Raw genomic sequence first — 19,417 nt, forward strand, 5'->3', positions numbered from 1 at the left:
ATAGTTTTTGAAGAAGGAATGAGGATGGATGTATAGAAACTGACCTTGCAGAGCAGAGGTTGACAGCTGATGCTTGCAGACCAAGGAGAACAACCTATACTATTGTGTTGACAAATTCGGGAGCAGGAGGCGCCAGGCATCTCAGAAGGTGGGATGATGGGAGGGAGACAGGAGGATGAGTTACAAGTCTGTGTAAGGAGTGGTTAACCCCCCCACACCCCACCATGCCGGCTTCCCCCACCCCCTGGGGCCTTGCTACTGCCCTAACCCCATCCAGCCGAGAAGGGTAGTAAGAGTTTCTAGAAGAACCAAATAAAAGACTTTCATTTTGGGGGCAGCAGGAGGGATGAGATGCAGGGTGAAAACAGGGAGATTAAGTGAAAGCCTACTGGGACCCCAGCTTGGTTCCCAGGTGAGTGGCATCGAAGCTTCTGTCGAAGCTTTTGTCTCCCAGGCCAGAGATGAAAGAGAATTCTTTTGAAAATTGGCTGGACCAAGAGGAAAAAAAAAACAACCTACAAAAACTGACATTTTTGGGGTTCCCCAACAAAATGGTGGGTTCCCCTTAAATATGAAACTTCCAATTAGCTTTCGATGGCTCACTGTTTTCCCCCCTTTTAATTTTTTAAAAGTGAACCATAATTTATATACAGTAAAATGCACAGATTCTAAGTATATTGTTTGTTAAGGTTTGACAAATGTATACCCTTTTGCAACCTACACCCTTCTCAAGATATAGACCACTTCTGTCATCTCAGTAAAATTCCCTCATGCCCTATGCCTTTTACCAGGCAGTTCCTCCCCCACGCCCTCCACCATAGTTCTTCATTTCAGCGTAGATGGGTTCTGTCTGTTCTAGACCATCAGGAACATAGAATCATGCTGTATCTGTATGTCTGGCTTCTTTTCCTTAGCATAAGTTTTTGAGATTCATCCACATCATTGTATTTTCCAGTAGTTTCTTTTTATTGCTCAGTAGTATCCCGTTGTACGAATATATAGTAATTCATTTGCCCCAATTCAAATATTGATGGATATTTGGGTTGTTTTCAGTTCTGGGCTATTTTGAATAAGGCTGCTATGTCTTTCTCTTGGATGAACACATCAGCATGGAATTGGGCCCTAGGGTAGATTTATGTTTAACTATGTAAGAAACTGCCAAACTACGTGCCAAAGCGTTTGTACAATTTTACACTCTCACTGCTTGAGAGTTCTGGTTGTAACACATCTACACCAACACTTGATGTTTTCAATCTTTTTCATTTTTGTTATATTAGTGAGAACATAATCATATCTCATTAGGGTTTTAATTTGTGTTTTCCTAATGACTAATGATGAGTACGTTTTCCTGTGCTTTCTATGTATCTCCCTTTGTGAAGTGTCCATTCAAGTCTTTTACCCATTTTTTTTGTCGATTTTTCTTTCTTCTTAATTGAGTTGTAGAAGTTCTTTATATATTCTGGATGCAAGTCCTTTGTCAAATATATGTATCGCAAATATTTTTTCCCAGTCTGTGGATCGCCTGTTTTTCACTTCATGTGTCTTAATATGTCTAAAGACTTCAGATGAGCAGAAGTTTTAAATGTTGATAATGTCTAATTTATCATTTCTTTCTTTATGATTAGTGCTGTCTCTGTCCTGTCTGAGAAATTTTTGTCAACTCCAAGGTTGCAAAGATATGTTTTCCTCCTATGTTTTCCTCTAGGAACTTTACAATCTTAGCTTGTACATTTGGGTCTGTGATCTATTTAAAATTATTATATTTTGTATATGTTGTAAAATGGAATCAAGTTTGTTTGTTTGTTTTCTTATAGACATCCAGTTCTAATCCCATTAGAAGAAAAAAAGAAAATCCTTCCTTTCCCTATTGAATTGCTTTGGCACCTTCGCAAAAAATCAATTGACTGTATAAATGTGGATCTATTTCAGGACTCTCTATTTGGTTCCATTGATCGCTTTGTCTATTTTTAGGCCAATATCACACTGTCTTGATTTCTAAAGTTTTATAGTAAGCCTTGAAATGATAAAGTGACAGCACTCCGACTTTGTTCTTTTTCAAAGTTTTTTTGGCACGTCTGTCTTTGCATTCCTATGTAATTTTAGGATCAGCTTGTCAATTTCTACAAAAAAGCCTCTGGAATTTTGATTGGGATTGTGTTGAGTTGATAGATCAATTTAGGGAGAACTGATGTCTTCACACTAATGAGTCTCCCAATGCACAAACATGGAATTATTGCTCCATTTATTGGGTCTTCTTTAATTTCTGTCAGCCATGTTTCAGAGTTTTCACATACAGGTTTTTGCACATTTGTTACTGAATTTATTCATAAGTATTTGATGTTTCTATTGTCCCTTGCATCTAAGTTGTCAAATTTATTGGCTTACCGTTGTCAAATATTCCCTTATTTTCCTTTTAATATCTGTAGGATCTGCAGTGCTGTCTCTTCTTTGTTCCTCAAATTGGTAATTTGAATCTTTTCTTCTTTTTTTTTTACTCTCAGTCTAGCCAGGGGTTTGTCAGTTTTACTGATATTGATTTCATTGATTTTCTCTGCTGTTTTTCTGTTTTACTAATTTCTGCTCTTATCTGTGTTATTTCCTTCTTATGACTTACTTTGGATTTAATTTGGTCTTATTTTCTGGTTTAGATATTTCATTGTAATTTTTTCTTATTTTCTAATATAAGCATTTAAAGCTAAAAATTTCCCTGTAAGCACTGCTTTAGCTGCACTCTACCAATTTTGATACAATGTGTTTTCATTATTTTTGTTGTAATATTTTCAAATTTCCTCTGTGATTTGGTCTTTGATCCATGGGTTATTTAGAAATGCTACTAAATTTTGGAATATTTGGAAGTTTTCCTTATATCTGTTTGTTCCTGGTTTCTAATTTAATTTCATTGTGGTCAGAGAATATACTTTGTATAATTTTAAGCCTTTGAAACTTACTGTTTTTTTAATGGTACCAAATATAGTTGTTTTGGTGAACTTCCCATGTATGCACGAAAATAACGTACATCCTGCTGTTATTGGGTAGAGAGTTCTTTAATTGTCAATTAGGTCAAGAGCATTGTTAGAGTATTGAAATCTCCAACTATAATTATGGATTTGTCTTTCTCCTTTTAGTTCTGTGAGGTTTCGCTTCTGTTTTTTGAAGCTCTGTGATTTGGTGCTTGTCCATTTAGAATTGTTCTGTTCTCTTGATAAATTGACCGTTTTGTTATCATGAAATATCCCTCCTTATTGCTGTTAATGTTACTTGTTTTGAAGTCTACTTTCTCTGATGTTAATATAGCCATTCTAACTTTCTTATGACTGGTGTTTGCATGGTATTTTTTCCCATCATTTCACTTTTAACTTACCTGTGCCTTTATTTTCAGTTGTAACTTTTGTAAACAAAATATAACTGAGTGTTGCTTTTTTAGCTGATGTTACAGTTTTTTTCCTCTTAATTGGAGGATTTATATATTTGTATTTGATGTAATTTGATTGGATTTAATACTTCTATCTTGTTACTATTATGTTTGTCCTACAATTCTTTTTTTTTCTTCTTTTCTGCCTTGTTTTGTGTTATGCATTTCTTAGTATTCTTTTTTGTCTCCTTTATTAATTTCCAACTGTATATCTTGGTATATTTTGAAGTTTTTCTACAGATTAAAATATATATCTTTCATTTATCACAGTCTACCATGAATTAATATTTTACCTCTTTATGTAGAATACTTGCAGCAGTATCATAACAGAAATACTTTCATTTACTTCCTTCTCATTGTTTGTATTATTTTTGTCATACATTTTACTTCTACATATGTTATAAACCCCACAATTCACTGACATTGATCTTGCCCTCAATGCTTAGTTATCTCTTAAAGAAATTAACAAGTAATTTTAAAAATATTTACCAACATATTTTCCATTTTGAGCTCTTCATTCCTTCACGTGGGGCTGAGTTTCCATCTTCCTGAAAGACTCCCTTTAGCATTTCTTTTAGTGCAGATCAACTGGTTGCTCCATGAGCCACGTGGGTAGGAGGGTTAGTGCCCACATCCATGGTCTGTTAATTAGTATACAGCTGTTACCTGAGGGGCAACTGGCATCCATCCTGGCTGGGGGATGTGGCTGGTAGAGCTGAGTGGCTGGCAGTTGCGTCCTAATGGATGGCAGAGACTTCCAAGCTGGGCCAAGTCTGTGTCTGGTTTTTCCAGTTACCAAGGTACCTCTGAACTCCATTGGGCAGGATGGTAGTGGGTACATGGTCAGTCTCTTCTAGGGTAAATGATGAGAGCCACTATGGGGCGTCCATGTGGATGCAGGATCCTCCACAGATGGCAGATATGGGAAGGACACTTTCCTGACCACCTGCTTACTTTGTCCCTACAGCCTACTCAGACACGGGGATGCATGTTTCCTGCCAGAGGAGTGCCCATGCACTTGGAAGGGGAAGGAGTATTTCCCTGGGGACCAGGTCATGTCTCCCTGCCATACTTGGTAAGTGAGGGCCCCATCCGGGCTCTGCTTTTTGCTAGGGGAGTGGGGAGGAGGAAAGGATGGATATGAGATTCAGGCTCATGAGCACAGTCTAACATTTCCCCTTCCACCATGTTCATATTCATGTTGTGTGTTTGTGTGCTATATAGAGGTTTGCATACATACTGGGGTGCCAAAAAATATATGCAAGTGGACACTTTGGTCAGTGTTGCTCAAGCAGTAGTTTGCCGTAATCAGAAGTGTCTGGACACTGATGGCAACCACTTTGAGCACCTCTCGTAATTGCAGAAATCAAACGTGACTTGTATTTATCTTTTGTTATCAGTATATATTGAGTATTACAATTTTAATGCAGTTTTCCTTTCTTAAAATGTATACGTTTTTTGGCACCCTCTGTATACAAGGGTATGCATAGGAAAAATTTGGGGAGTGTTTTTTTGAGTATTTACATGAATGTGAATTTGTTCATACATATATATGACTGTGTGTACACACATATTTGTAACCATGATTATGTGTTTGCATGTGTAACTGTGCACACAAATCCAAAATGCATAGACTGCATATGTGAATATATATACACATGCATATATATGAATAGGTGGGCATTCATAAACCTGAATACGTTAGTAAATGTATACAATTATGAATTTGTATATGTATACAGGTGTGTTTATATATATTTGTGAGCATATGCCTGCATTTAGTATGTGGGGACATATATGTGCAAAGTATGTGAATGTGTGCATGCACTGGGTATACGATTTGTATTTACATGTGCACAAACATGGACGCGTGTATAAATGTGCATTTGTGTTTTCCTATGAATATGTACATGCCTGTATGTGAAAGTAGGCTAGTATATATGTGAATATATTTGCATGCTACGTGTGCATAAATAATGTAAGTATGCATATGTGAGAGTGTGTGCACCTGGATTGGAGTCTATGTGGACAGACGGGACCAGTTCTGTAGGACTGTACTGGGCCAAGCACCAGGGGGTAGAAAGTGGGTAGAAACCAAACCTCCTAAACAGCCCCCAGGCTTCCACTGCTGCTGGGCCTAACTCACATTAACTCATCTTCCCAAGTCTTGGCTTCTAGAAGTGTCTATGTTGATTGCTTTTAAAGCAACCTGTTTTCCTAATCTCCACCTGTCCTCTGCTTCTTGGCGAGCCAAGAGTCTTCCCAGCCTTGTAAATCATTTAAATCTTGAGATTCCCCTAATAGCTCCTCCATAGGCCTTACAAGTACCCCCACAATCAACGAGGCCTCTCAACCCATGCCTCCCAGCCTGGGCGGCTCTGTCTCTGCCAGATGCCCTCAGAGGTTCATGGCATGGAGAGCATCTCTGAAGGGCATGTGGAGCTTCCCTGCTATTCCCCCTGAGCTCTTGTGCACTCCTGCAGAGGGCCCAGCATGAGCCTTCTGGGGGTTCTCAGCATCCCAGGGCTCCTCTAGCCTTCTCTGTGTCTGCAGCACTGAGGCATCCCTGCCCCTGCCCCAGTGGGCCAGGGGACATCTCAGGGGCCCCTGAGCCTTGCCTTCTCAACTCTGGACAATGACCAAAGCTCATCAGCTAGGACAGTGGGGCTAAGACGGAGAGGGGAAGGAGACAGGACCAGGATGCTTCAGCTCATTCCAGTGGAGCCCCCCACCCAGTGGAACCCACATCCTGTCCGGTCCCACATCACACTCCAGCGACTATCCGAAGGGCTCAGGCTGGCACAAGATCCTGTGTAAAGTAGCTTTAGGTCAGGCTGGGTCTCTTGGCTCTTGGTCTGGTGTTTCAGAGATGACCGTGTTCTGTGCGAGCCCTTCCCAGCCACTCAGCTCTCCTGAACGTTGTGTCTCTTGTAGGCCGAGTGAGGTGTCCTTGACTCAGGGGTTCCTCTCATCTTCATGATGTGCTTATGTGAGTGAGCCCTCCGGCAGCTGTGACTGCTACATAAAACAGGGACCCCCAGTCTCACCCTCCAGCCTTCTGTTGGAGGTGGATAATATTTGTTGACCCCCCACCCCAGGGGCACAGAGTGAGAGCTCAGTAGGCAATGTCTCTGTCAGGTACTCGGAGTGGGGTGGGCGGTATGCCCTGCGAGCTGGTCTGGGTGCGTGTGTTTCAGCATGTGCCAGCGCGGCTCGTTCCAGTGCACTCTCCACCCCTGCGCCTCCACCTGCACAGCCTACGGCGACCGGCATTACCGCACGTTTGATGGGCTCCCGTTCGACTTCGTGGGTGCGTGCAAAGTGCACCTGGTCAAGGTGAGCTCCTGGACGGCCACACGTGTCTGCCTGGCTGGCTCCATGGGGACCCAGAGCAGCTGAGGGCCTGTTAGGGCGTGGCGATGCTCTGGACTCCAGGCTGTTGCATATCCGGTGCGTGGGGGAGCTAAGCTCTGGGCTGTGGCTGTCTAGAGGTGGAGAGAAGTGCTGAGGAGCAAGCTAGGGGCTGGACTGAGCTCATAAAATACCCACTGTGTGTCCACTCACCGTGAGAACCGTGTCCTGTTGGGTCCTCATGTTTTTTCTGTCTGATAAGAGCTAATGCTTTTTTGAACTTTTATTATAAGCCTGGTGGTCTACGGAGCCATTTTTGTGGATTATTTTCCTTAATTCTCACAGCAACCCTGCGAGCTAGTTTATTGACCCCATGTTATGGATGTAGCAACTTTGACTTGGGGAAGTTAGGTATCTTCCCAAGGTCACACAGCTAGGCAGTGGCAGAGCAGAAGTCAGGTTTGAATCAAGTGATCTGACTGGAGAGAGATGGTTCTTAAGGAGTCATGTGCTACAGCCTTCAGCTCACCAGGAGGAAGAAGAGTCGTGAGGGGGGGTGCGGGGCACAGTACAGGCAGGATCCCCTCCAGAAGAAGAGGGTACCAACCGGGCAGGTGGGAGAATGCCAGAAGCATACTCAGGGGACCTCGGTTTTGCTAAGGGCCTGTCTGTCTCGTTATAGCATAGTAATAATAATAAAAATAATGACAAACCTTTTATGGAATGAGTTCGATTTATGGGGCAGGCCCTGCACTGGCCTCTTACACATAATTTCAATAACTCCACAAGACTAAGGTCGTTGAACCCATTTTATTCTAATTTTTTTAAATTTCAAAGGTGATGCATGCTCTTCATTAACATTGAAAACAATATAGAAGCATATATTAAAAACAAATATTCCCCTTCACATCTCTTCTGATACGATTCCCTATTCCTAACTGATGATTGTCTTTCCATCACACACACACACACACACACACACACACACACACACACACACACAGAGTTTAGTTTATATGGATAGGGTTCTACAATTTGCTTTTTTCACTTAATAGTACACTTTGAACATTACCTCCTATGGTCAGTACGTACTTTTTTCTTTCTTCTTCCTGTAGAATGATATAAAAAGGACGTGCTGTAGTTTGTTTTATTATTTCCCCATTGATGGACATTTAGGTTATTGCCAATAATGAAATGCTCAGTGAATACTTTTGTGGATATATCTCTAGGGTCTTAGAAGTGGAATTGCTACAAAAATGATTTACATGTAAAATGTTCAGTGCCTATAAATTGCCCTCCAAAAAGACACTACTGTCATCCGTGTACTTAAGAGTACCTCTTCCCTCATGCCCCTGTCATCCCTATTATATATTCATTCATTCATCACACACGTTTTGGAGAGTCACTGCATGCTAAACACTGCACTAGGTGCCCCCAAAGGAAACTGAGCTTCTGAGAACTGAAGTGAGTTGCCCAAAGTCCCACAGCTAATAAGTAGAAGTGGATTGAAAACCACTTCTGAGTCTCTGTTCCTCTACCTCTGTGCCTCTCAGCGGGATCTTTTCTCTCCCTAGTTTTACTAAAGTAACTTGTTTTCTCCTCAGAGCACATCTGATTTCAGCTTCTCCGTGATTGTAGAAAATGTAAACTGCTACAGCTCCGGCATCATCTGCAGGAAATTTATTTCCATCAATGTTGGGAACTCACTCATCATCTTTGATGACGACTCAGGAAATCCCGTAAGGCCCAGCAGAAGTGAAGGTTGTGTAGACAATTTGCAGGTTAACAGGGGCTAGGGATAGAAGGGTGCTGAGGACCGGCTTCCTTACCATAGCAGTTTCTCTTGGAGCCATTGAGTCAGCAGCCCAGATTGAATTCCTTGGCCAGGGTCAGGAAGCCAGAGGTCATTGTCAGGATGTGAGGGAGGCAGAGGAGTTGGTGAGGTCCTGGGGCTTGGCAGTGGCTTGCAGCCAGGCCCAGCCAACCCTTCTGTTTGGGACATGTGAGCCTCACGAATGACCATCTCTGTCCCCTTAGAGTCCTGAGAGTTTCCTGGATGAGAAGCAGGAGGTCCACACCTGGCGAGCAGGGTTTTTCACACTGGTGCATTTCCCACGGGAGCACATCACCCTCTTATGGGACCAGAGGACCACAGTGCACATCCAGGCTGGGCCACAGTGGCAGGTAGTCACATGAGCAGCAACCCTCAAGGGACCCTCTTCTCCCGTCTGGGGCTGAGCCAAGCCATTGGGTGTCCTTGGGTAAGCTGTACCGTCACAGAAGAGCTAGGAGTATCATGCCTTCTGTCCTATCCTCCCCCACCCTGCTTTGTGCCCCTTCTCCTCTGACCCTTCTCCTATTACTCTTCATGCTGTGACCTCAGGAGTTGCTTCTGGGTTCAGGGCAGACATATGGGCTCAGGGCGACACCTCTGCCAATGGCTCACGCCGGGTGAGCCTGAAACTGACCATGGTGTCCTCTCTTCTTTCAGGGCCACTTGGCAGGACTCTGTGGGAACTTTGACTTAAAAACCATCAATGAGATGAGGACCCCGGAGAACTTGGAGCTAACTAACCCCCAGGAGTTCGGCAGCAGTTGGGCTGCAGTCGAGGTAACCTTCACCCAAACGGGCCCTGACCAGAACTGAGACAACCTGGGAAGAGGGACATTGGTGTGAGGCCACTCCTGCAACTGCTCTCTCAGCCTCTGAGCCAGCATCCCCAGCCCCAGACTGTCCTGGGGCTCAAGGACACGCACCATCCCGTCTCACAAATCAGGCTGCACACGTGCCCGAGACTAGGCTTTAGGGGGAGGGTAGGAACTGGGAAGGAGACAAAGTCTCTGTTCTAGGAGAGATGACCACCTAACCGGACGGTGAGCCTTGTTGAAGCATGAGCATCTCCCCCATCTCTGTGCCCCCAGTGCCTGGCGCTAGGTGTGGCACAGAGGAGCGACCCAGAGAGTCCCGTGTGGGTTGAGCCATCAGAGAAGGCTTCCTGAAGGAAGTGGGGCTACTGTGATACTTAAAGACAGGCCATGTTGGGAAGGATGAAGGTATCAGAGTGAAGACCTCTGAGAGGGAGGACTCCATTAGCAGAGGCAGAAATGAGGGAGGTGTCCCAAAAGTTTGGGAAATGTCTGACTGAGTCTGCCAAGCTGTGAGCACTGTACTGGGAGAAGAAGACCTGGATTCTTATCTTGGATAATCCAGTGATTTGTTGGGTGACTTTGAGTAAGTCCCATCTGCTCTGGTTCTCTGTGAAGTGAAGCCACGGTGCCAGGAGAGGGATGGTGAATAAGCGTTCACCTTATGTGACAACCCTGATCAGTCAGAAGAGGCTGGCTAGGAAGCAGTGTTGAGAAATCTCTACGACTTGTGTCAGGCTCAGCTGGAAGGAGAGCTGTGGTTGCTGAGTTACATCTGCCATGGGGACAGCAGCGGAGAGTGGTGACAGGAGTGTTACATGTTTGGCTTTCCTGGACTGAGTGATCTGAGGTCCCTGATTCTCTGTTGGGGAGTTGATGGAGATAAGCCTATGTAGACTGGGGTCGGGGGAAATGTTAGTCATGGCCTGGAGCTCAATTTAACTCTAAGGTGGGATAAGACGGTTCTCACAGCCTCAGAAAAATGCGTTCTAACCTATCCCCATTCTAGAGAAGCTGAGTGGGTGACAACTTTCTCCCTGCCTTCCTTTCACTCCCCATCCCACTATTGTTTCTGTCTCGCTAATCTCCTTGGGCATACCCTGGGGGACTCAGGAAAATGCAGGCCTGAGGGAGGAGGTTCAGCAGACATGGGGGAAATCCACATTAATTATCTGTAGCTGTGTAACAACGTTACCACAGACTTAGCAGCACTCAACCACATGTATTATCTCGCATTTTCTGTGGGTCAGGAGTCAGGGCATGGGTCTGTCCTCTGCTTAGGGTATCACAGGCGGCTGTCAAGCTGTCAGCCAAGGCTGAGCTTTTATCTGAAGCATCAGCTGGGGAGGGATCTGCTTCCTCACTGGCTGATGGGTGGCAGCATTCAGTTTCTTGCACCAGTAGAGCTGAAAGCTGCAGGGGTTTTTTGCTGGCTGTTAGCTAGAGATGACCCTCAGCTCCTAGAGACCACCTGTTCCTGACATGTGAGTTTCCCCAACATGTCTGCTTGCTTCCTCACAGCCAGCAAGGGAGGATTTCAGCAAGATGGGCTCTACGAATTCTGTAGCATCATCATACAATCACATGCACACAACCATGTCCATCCATCACCTTTGCTGTCTTCTGTAGGTTTAAAGCAAGCGTTGGTCCCCACACCCCTCACATTGAGGGATTATACAAGGATGTGAGCACCAGGAGGGGGGAATCTGGGGCCACTCTGAGTCTGTCCACCACATCAGGTGTCAGGCATTTGGCGGGTAGGAAGGTTGACAGCCCTGCCTTTGCCCCTCAGTGCCCAGACAGCCTTGATCCCCAGGACACATGTGTCCTGAATCCTCTCCGGGAACCATTTGCCAAAAAGGAATGCAGCATCCTGCTCAGCGAGGTGTTTGAGACCTGCCACCCTGTGGTGAGTGGACCCCAACCTCAGCCACTCCTGAGCCCCCTCCCCACTCCCCGGGATCCCTTCTGCTCTCAGACCCCCTTCCCCACCCATCCTACCTGGGAGAGGCACCTCAGGTCTAGAAGGGAGACCTATCTCTGCCATTTCTCTGCCTCCAGCATGCACCGATGAGTCTTTCCTGTTTCCCCAGACGAGCCAGGATAGCCAGCCAGACAAAGAACCGTACAGCTTCTGTACACTTTCAAGGCTGTCTCAATCTGGCTTTTCCTCCTGGTCCGGAATTTCTTCTGAATTAGTGACCCCAAACCCCTCATGCCGTGGTATCGGCCAGCTGCCTGTTCTGCCCTCAGTGGAGACAGAAGATAGAGGGCACCCTCCAGGGACTCAAAGGCTGCTGTCAGACTGCCTTGGCTGTCTCTGGCCTTGCCTGGCAATTCATAACCCATGTTTGTATCTCAGCCACACCTTCAGTTCCTGGATCCAATAGCCTAGGTCCCGACCCCACGCGGGCAGCTCCCCGCATCCTGTGGTCCCTTTATGTTTCTGGTGCTCCCTGAGGCTGAGTGGCATCAGCCAGGAAGCCTCGAGGTGGACCTTCAGGATCTGTCCTCTGACCTCTGACTTCTGACCTCTTCTAGGTCGATGTCACTTGGTTTTACTCAAACTGCCTGACAGATACATGTGGGTGCAACCGAGGTGGTGACTGTGAGTGTTTTTGTGCCAGTGTGTCCGCCTATGCCCACCAGTGCTGCCAGCATGGGGTGGCCATTGACTGGAGGACGCCACGCCTCTGCCGTAAGTGTCTGAACAAATCATCCAAGGGGCAGAGAGGAGCCACCTCTGTGGGTAGGCCTGTGGGGTACCATCACTCGGGCTAGCTTGCGTTTACTTAATATGTGCCAGCCATCAACTGCTTCGTGTGTATCATTCATTGACTTCTTATAATTACCCTGTGAAGTAGGACTGTTTATTCCCGTTTCACATTTGGAGAAACAGGTTAGAGAGAGAGATTAAGTAACGTACTCAAGGTCACACAGGTGAGTGGTAGAGCCAGGGCTCATGCCCAGAGAGTCTGACTGCAAACCTGTGCCCATAACTCCTTTGCTAGGGGAGTCAGGAGTCCAGGGTTCCAGACCCAGAGCTGCCATTTGTGAGCTGTGTGGCCTCAAATAAGTCACCCAGCCTCTCCAGGGCTCAGTTTTCTCAACTGAAAAATAGGAATACACCTGTCCCACCAGGTTTATTGTGAGGATCAAACAGGATAGTGAATATCAAAGGCCTTTGTCAGCTGAGACAGACTGTCAGAGGCAGCGCAAGATGTCAGTATACTTAGAGCAATGGTGTCTGCAAAGGCTTTTGGTTGCACACTTATCAAGTAAAAATTTGAGCACACATACGAGGTCTCACAATTAAGTTTGCCAACTGAACTCATTCTAGAAAAAGTGCTACACACCTCATTGCTGAATATCACTATGGTCACCTTCGAAATACTCCCCTTGGGAAGCTATGCACTGATGCCAGCGCCTAGTCCACCCTTCACAGCAATTTTGGAACTCTTTTTCTGGACTGGCCATCAGAGCTGTCGTCGTATTACCTTTGATGTCCTGAATGTCATCAAAATGTCTTCCTTTCAATATTTCCTTTATCTTCGGGTAAAGAAAGAAGTCATTGGGGGCCAGATCAGGTGAGTAGGGAGGGTGTTCCAATAGTTATTTGTTTACTGGCTAAAAACTCCCTCACAGACAGTGCCATGTGAGCTGGTGCATTGTCATGATGCCAGAGCCATGAATTGTTGATGAAAAGTTCAGGTCATCTAACTTTTTATGCAGCCTTTTCAGCACTTCCAAATAGTAAACTTGGTTGACTGTCCAGTGGGTACAAATTCATAATGAATAATCCCTCTGATATCAAAAGAGGTTAGCAACATCATTGCAACTAGTTCGTGAACTTAATTGTCATACCTCGTACATACATACGCATGCATAAATACATGTACATCTATAGATACTATTAGTACTATAAATGTATACCGCAAAATAGATGCAAAAGTAAATATTTAAAAGATGAAATAAAACATAGAAATTTAAATTATTAATTAATCGATTATTATTTTTTCTCTGCACATCAGTGATCTTCCTGGTGCTAGCCTGCCTCCCTTTGGTGTGCAGTGGGTATTAACACAGGCTCTGGGGCCAGACTGTCTGGGTTCAGACCCTGGCTCCACCAAGTAGGGTAACCTGGGGCACGGTGCTTACATCTGGGTAGTAATTGAGGGTTAAGAGAGCTACACCTAACTTGCGGGGTGCTGTGAGATTTAAATGAGATAACACATATACCTCACTTGGCACAGTGCTCTGTGCTATCACTAAGGTGCTGTCATTTTTGTGGGGACATGGGTGCTGGCATGTCCTGAGCCCTGGGGGCTCCAGACAGGATGACCTCAGGAAGAAGATGGAGCAGAATTTGCCTTTTCCTCCCCTTTTCTGCCCGTTTTCCCCTGAGACCCTTCCAGCACAGATGCCCTCCTGCAGTCTGCTTCTCCCTCTACTTCTCTGATAAAAATCCTTCAGGAAGGAGAAGGGAGCACACATTTAGTGAGGATCTACTGTGTGCCATGCCCTGTGCCTTCTGCGCATTAACTTATTTAATATTCAGGGTCAGGATTAGGATGAGGAAACAGGCATTCACCATGGCACAAGATTTTAACAGGGCACAAAAAAACTCAGTAATCAACATAAATCATATTTTAAGGCAGTATCGTTCAAAAATCACAACTAATGCAAAAATAGCTTTGATGAACAAAATATCAATGTTTTAAGTATGACAGAATCAATATTTTTGCTTTTTCTTTTTGCTTCAGTTTCCAGTATGGCTCGGCAAGGCGCTGTCACCGATCCTATCTTGATGTTTTGATATTTCATTCATCATGATATTTTGCATTAACTTTGAAATTAAAAAATATTGAATTAAAATATTATATATCTTGATTACTGAGATTTTTGATGCCCCCTTAAATTTTGCAGCTGAGGTGGGCACTTTCCTTACCCTAGTCCAGGCCTTGCCAGTCTGTGGGGCAGGTACTCGTGGTAGTCCCATCTTAGAGAGGGGGGCACTAAATTTCAGAGAGGTTTAGTAACTTGTTGCAGTATGCACAGCTGATGAATGAGAGAGATGGGATTAACCTAGGTCTGACTCTAGCAAGCTGGCTCTTAGCGACTCTTCTGGGCTACCTCCCATTAACCTGGTACACACTTGAAACCAGAGACTCAGAGATCTTCTAATTTTCTAGCTCAGTCTTCTGAATCCACAGGTGAGAAGAAGCAGGTTCTTGCCCATGGTCACACAGTGGGTCAATCTTCTGACCCCTAATGTTCTTTCCAGAGGGCAATGTCCAATGCAAAGCAATGGTGTTGATCGTGGAATTTTGGGTGTGGGGTGGAGTTAGTGGCAGTCTTCAGACCATGCCTATGAATGGAGAGGCCCCTCCTCAGCCTTTACCCCAGGTCTACCCAACTGGCTTCCCATGGCCTTGCTCCTGGGTTTTGATGGCCCCTGCAAGGTCCCCAGTTTACCCCAATAGACTGAGGTGAGGACTCCTTGGCGGAGGCACTAGGGGAACAGGCTGTGTTGCTAGAATTGGCCACTAGAGGGCGTGCTGAGCACACATTTGCAGGAGCTTGTCATACAGCCTGATGGGAACTGCACCCAGGGGCCTGAAAAAGCTTTAGATCCTGGAGGCTCCTGGTCCCTTCCCCACCAAGGCTCTTGGAAAACTGACTTCTATCTTGTGCTTGCATTCATCTGGGACCTTCCACAACATTTCTGATTGGAACTTCCATCCCTTGATTCTAATCTTATTCTTCAGGGAAACACAAAACATCCTTCTGCCCAACATTCATTCATTCATTCATTCATTCATTCATTCATTCATTCATTCATTGGATACATGGTGAGTGCCTACTCTGGGCCAAGCTTTGAGCTTGTGCTCGGGGCACAGAGAGGAGCCGTTGTATTTCCTATGCCTTATGACATCTGAAACCAATGACCATGCCTAAATATTGGAGTTGGGGAGGCAGGCCAGGTCTGGCCTTTGGGATGTTAGGGGCCTTGGCTCTGTCCAGACCTCTCAAGAAGTCTCTGTTCTCTCTCTTTCAGCGTATGACTGTGACTTCTTTAACAAGGGTAAGTCCATCCTCCCCAAGTGGCGCCTCGGGGGCTGGGGCCCTGCTAGGCCTGTCCTGGTACCACAGCAGCGTCAGCCATCCTGAGGCCCTGCCGGCCCTGGAATAGCCATGACGTGGGGCAGGGGGGACCCCATTATACAGAAAGAGCCCTGACAGTGCAGGATCCAGGGACGCCCCGGAACTGTCGCTAGGAGCACCTGTAGCCTCTGTCTGGAGCCCAGGCCAGGCCACCTGCCCAGGGATTGTACTCGCTCGCCCAGGGCAGCTTCATTGGGAAGAAAAACCCCTTTGCACCAATGTGCCATCCCACGGCCTTTATAGTCCAGCTCATCGGGCCCACGGGATGTTGTCTTGGGTTTCCTGAAGTTTTGAGTTGTCAAAAGCAGCTGCAAACTGCTCTTCCTGAGGAGGGCTGGGGCAAAACCCATAGTCTGGGTCAGCCTGTCAGATTCATCGTCAAATTTAGTCGCGGCTACAAGGTATCAGGTTATACTCCCATCTCTGCATTAACTAGGGTGAACACACAGGTTGTGAGGAAAGACCCCAGAGAGTTTAATGTCCAGTGTTAGAGCTAATTGGTCAATTTAATCACTAGGGTTGGTGGGCAGTAGGGAAGGGCTGCCCAGGAGCGGTTTTCAGCACTGATCTCTGTCCAGTCAGGCCAAGGTCAGACCTTGGCAGAGTTAGATGCTCATCATGTCCTTGGTGTCATTCCCCTGTGACTTCCAAGCCTTCCACTGGCCCCCCACCCCCATTCCAGGTACCATCCTGCCAGGAGCAGGCCGACGTGGGTATGAGCCTAAGGCTTTGTCCTCTCATCCAGTTACTTGCATTATCAGATTTGGGTTTGAGAAACCTCCCCCTGGAAAGAGTATAGCGGCTGAAATGATGGGGAACTGGCTAGAGACGAGGATACCAGTTAGGGGCTCTGAGAGGTGAGAGCTGGACCAGGGTATAGTATAATTCACAGCTATGTCAGCTCTTGGGGGCTCCTGAAGGCTAAAAACCTTTAACGCCTAAGGGAATAAATCTGTAATTGGAGAATTTTGGTCCCTAGGACAGGCAGGGTCTGTCTGACACCAGGCAAGACATTTTAGCACAACAGCTCTGAGCAGAATTTTCTCCCTTCTGTGGCATTTCGTGTGGCAGTAACTGGCAAAGGACAAGCTGCTTCTAGCGTCCTCCACCCAGCCACCCATCCATTCTTTGCTCTGCTCTTCTACCAACATTTTCTCTGGTCCAGGCCCTTGCCGGGGGCTGGAGAGTCAGTGGTCACCAAGAGCTGTCACAGGGGTGTGCTTGCACCATCCCACCCTGGCTCTCTAGAGCCAGCTGTTCATTCCTAACTCCACATTCAGTTGGTAGTTTGAAATTGACCACTGGTGGGAGTATTTACACCGTGGAAATCAGCAGACACTACAAGTTGGTTTTGTTTGTGTGCTTGGTTGATTCTTGAGAGCCGATTGTTAACTATTTGCCAGCACAGGGCTGCCCGTGTCCTGTCTAGTAGGGGAGACTCACATGAACCCCTGCTTGAGACCCATCGTAAGAGCTGTGACTCGTGTGTGCTGTGCTCCAAGGGCTGGTGGAGTGCAGAGGACGGATGACGTGTGTGTGTGTGGCAGGAGAGGGTGCAGGGAGAGCTTCACCAAGGAGGTGACATTTGAGCTAGGTCCCAGAGATGGAGTAGGCGTTTGCCAGACGCAAAATGGAAGACTGAGTGGGAGGGACAGCATGAGTGGAGACACGACAGGACACAGCACGGCTCCTTCAAGGAAGAGCAAGGGAAGATCAGTGCGGCAGGGGCAAGGGGGTTGGGGGTGGGGAAGGAGGCAGGGGTTGGGGTGAGAAGGGCCCCTGAATTCAACTTGGGCTCTTGGATTCTATCCTGGCGGCAGTGGGGAGCCATTGATGAGTCCCAGTGGGGAGTGTGGCTAAGAAGGTGACACAGGCACCGATGGGGAGGAGACACTAGAGGCAGGGAGATCAGTTACAGGCTGTGACAATTGTCTAGGAAACCAACTTCCATTGACAACCGCAGGAACCCAAGAGACACAAAGGTGATGCGTGTTTGCAATAAGGAAACACTGGTGTTGAACCCAAGCCTTCCTGGTCTTCGTCCCTCAGGCCTTGGGTGGGCAGAGACCAGGTCTGCTATCTCCTCCCGGTGGCGACTCTGAACAGAGCAGTGGCTGGGATGGCAGAGTCTCAGGCAGAGGGACAGGCCCACAGATGTTTGGGGACCCAGAGGCCCCCAGGGGTGGCCTTGTTCCCAGGCTTCCTGTGAAATGATTCAGGTGCTGTGCAGAGTCAGTCCCCTCTAGGGGCTGGAAGCCTGGGGTTCTTGTCCTTTTTTCTCATGGAAATCCAGGTCCCTGGAGCATAGGGTGAGCAGGTCACCAAGAGCACCTCCTTGGCACCCTCCCTCTGCCCTGCCTCTGGCAAGGGCTGGCAGGTAGGGGTGGGAGGTGGGCAAAGGCCCAAGGAGGCAGGCCTTCCGACTGGGCCCTTTCTCTGCAGTACTAGGTAAGGGCCCCTACCAGCTGGCCAGCCAGGCAGCCGGCGGCACCCTGGTGTCCATGCAGGCGGCGGGCGGTGCCATAGCCCTAGTGCGTGCAGAAGATGTGGTGCCAGGGGACATTGTGAACTTCCTGCTGACCGCTGCGCTGTACAAGGCCAAGGCCCACGGTAAGGCCCACCCCTGGCCCCACTCCCGCCCTTGGTGGAGGGAGGCGGTTGTCAGAGAAAGGAGGGTGCAGTGGCTGGAGAAATGGGGGCTCCAAGAGGTGCCCCTTTCCCTGTTGAGACAGGGTTTAGGGGTCAGCCTCTTAGCCTTTTTCGAGAGACACGTGTCCCATCTTCTTCGGAAAAAACCAGGGAGGCCAAGGTCCAGATAGTTGTGTTCCAGAAAAGCAGGATGACAACTGTTACTCCCTCTCCCTCCCCCTCCCCCCTCCCCCCTCCCCCTCCCCCTCCCCCTCCCCCTCCCCCTCCCTCCTTCTCTTCTTCCTCCTCCTCTAGCCTCCATTTTTAAGACTGTCTAGACTTTAAGTGCCGGGGGAGCTGGCTGATGACTCCAGCATAGCCCCCTCCTGTGACTAGAGCTGTGGGCTCTTGATGTGCTCAGGTGATGAACCTGAGTTCTCAGCTGGTGGGTTACACAGACGGGAGCCCACCTCGACCCACCATAGCCTCCCGGGTCTCAGACCGCCAGCACACCTGAGGGGCTTAGCTTTAATGGGCCTGTCCTCTTTTCAGAGTTCAGTAGTACTTGGGGTGGCAGACCCCTGCCCAGCGGGGAGTGACCCCCAGGTGCTGTTTGTGCTGGGCCTCCGTTCACCAGTGCCAGGAAGCCTCCTCTTCTGGGGCCATTTGGGTGTGTCCCACGTTCTGTGGTCACTGTAATCGGGGTTTCTCCCCCCAGATCCTGCCGGGCCCATCCAGTCAGAATCTCCCTAACGACAGGGATGGTCCATGCAGCCAGTCTCAGCATCCACTGGAACACTGAGCCAAAACACTGCTCAGAGAATTCATCCCGATCTAAGAATTTAAGTTCTCAGATGCTCAGGGTCTGCCATTTATCTAGTTTTGAGGCTCTACCTCCGTTCCTTCCTCCTCCCTGCCCTGTCTCTTTCTGCCTCCTCCTTGCCTCCCTCCCTTTCATTAGCCCTCTTCCCACGCCAGGCAGAGAGCTGGGCCCTGGGGAATCAGGGATGTAAGAGACACCATCCCTCCCACCGGAAGTCCACAGTCCCATCCGGGAGACAGGCGTGATGAGAGGCAGTCAGCACGTCTGTGGTAACACTTGGGAGGAGCCCGTGACTCAGTCTTGGGGAGTCAGGAGAGGCTTCTTAGAATAAGGAATGTTCCCTTGAGGGATGGCAAGGAGTCAGGAAGGCACTTGTAAGCCCAGCTCAGGAG

At 47.4% G+C, this 19,417-nt stretch overlaps 1 protein-coding gene across 4 annotated transcripts in view; it reads left to right on the top strand.

Annotated features, from left to right (window-relative positions):
- Positions 1–19,417, top strand: part of OTOG (otogelin) — a 73,589-nt gene that overhangs the window by 27,432 nt on the left and 26,740 nt on the right. For all 4 annotated transcript variants that reach the window (XM_088791671.1, XM_088791672.1, XM_088791669.1 and 1 more), the window contains exons 24-32: positions 4,380–4,487; positions 6,610–6,748; positions 8,368–8,502; positions 8,801–8,947; positions 9,255–9,374; positions 11,202–11,318; positions 11,951–12,107; positions 15,468–15,494; positions 18,017–18,184. In XM_088791671.1, the coding sequence (XP_088647797.1) occupies positions 4,380–4,487; positions 6,610–6,748; positions 8,368–8,502; positions 8,801–8,947; positions 9,255–9,374; positions 11,202–11,318; positions 11,951–12,107; positions 15,468–15,494; positions 18,017–18,184 (1,118 nt within the window). The remainder of the gene's footprint in view (positions 1–4,379; positions 4,488–6,609; positions 6,749–8,367; positions 8,503–8,800; positions 8,948–9,254; positions 9,375–11,201; positions 11,319–11,950; positions 12,108–15,467; positions 15,495–18,016; positions 18,185–19,417) is intronic.

The sequence above is a fragment of the Rhinolophus sinicus genome, chromosome 14, assembly GCF_057876585.1.
Source record: "Rhinolophus sinicus isolate RSI-liver-muscle chromosome 14, RSI-T2T, whole genome shotgun sequence".
NCBI lineage: Eukaryota > Metazoa > Chordata > Mammalia > Chiroptera > Rhinolophidae > Rhinolophus > Rhinolophus sinicus.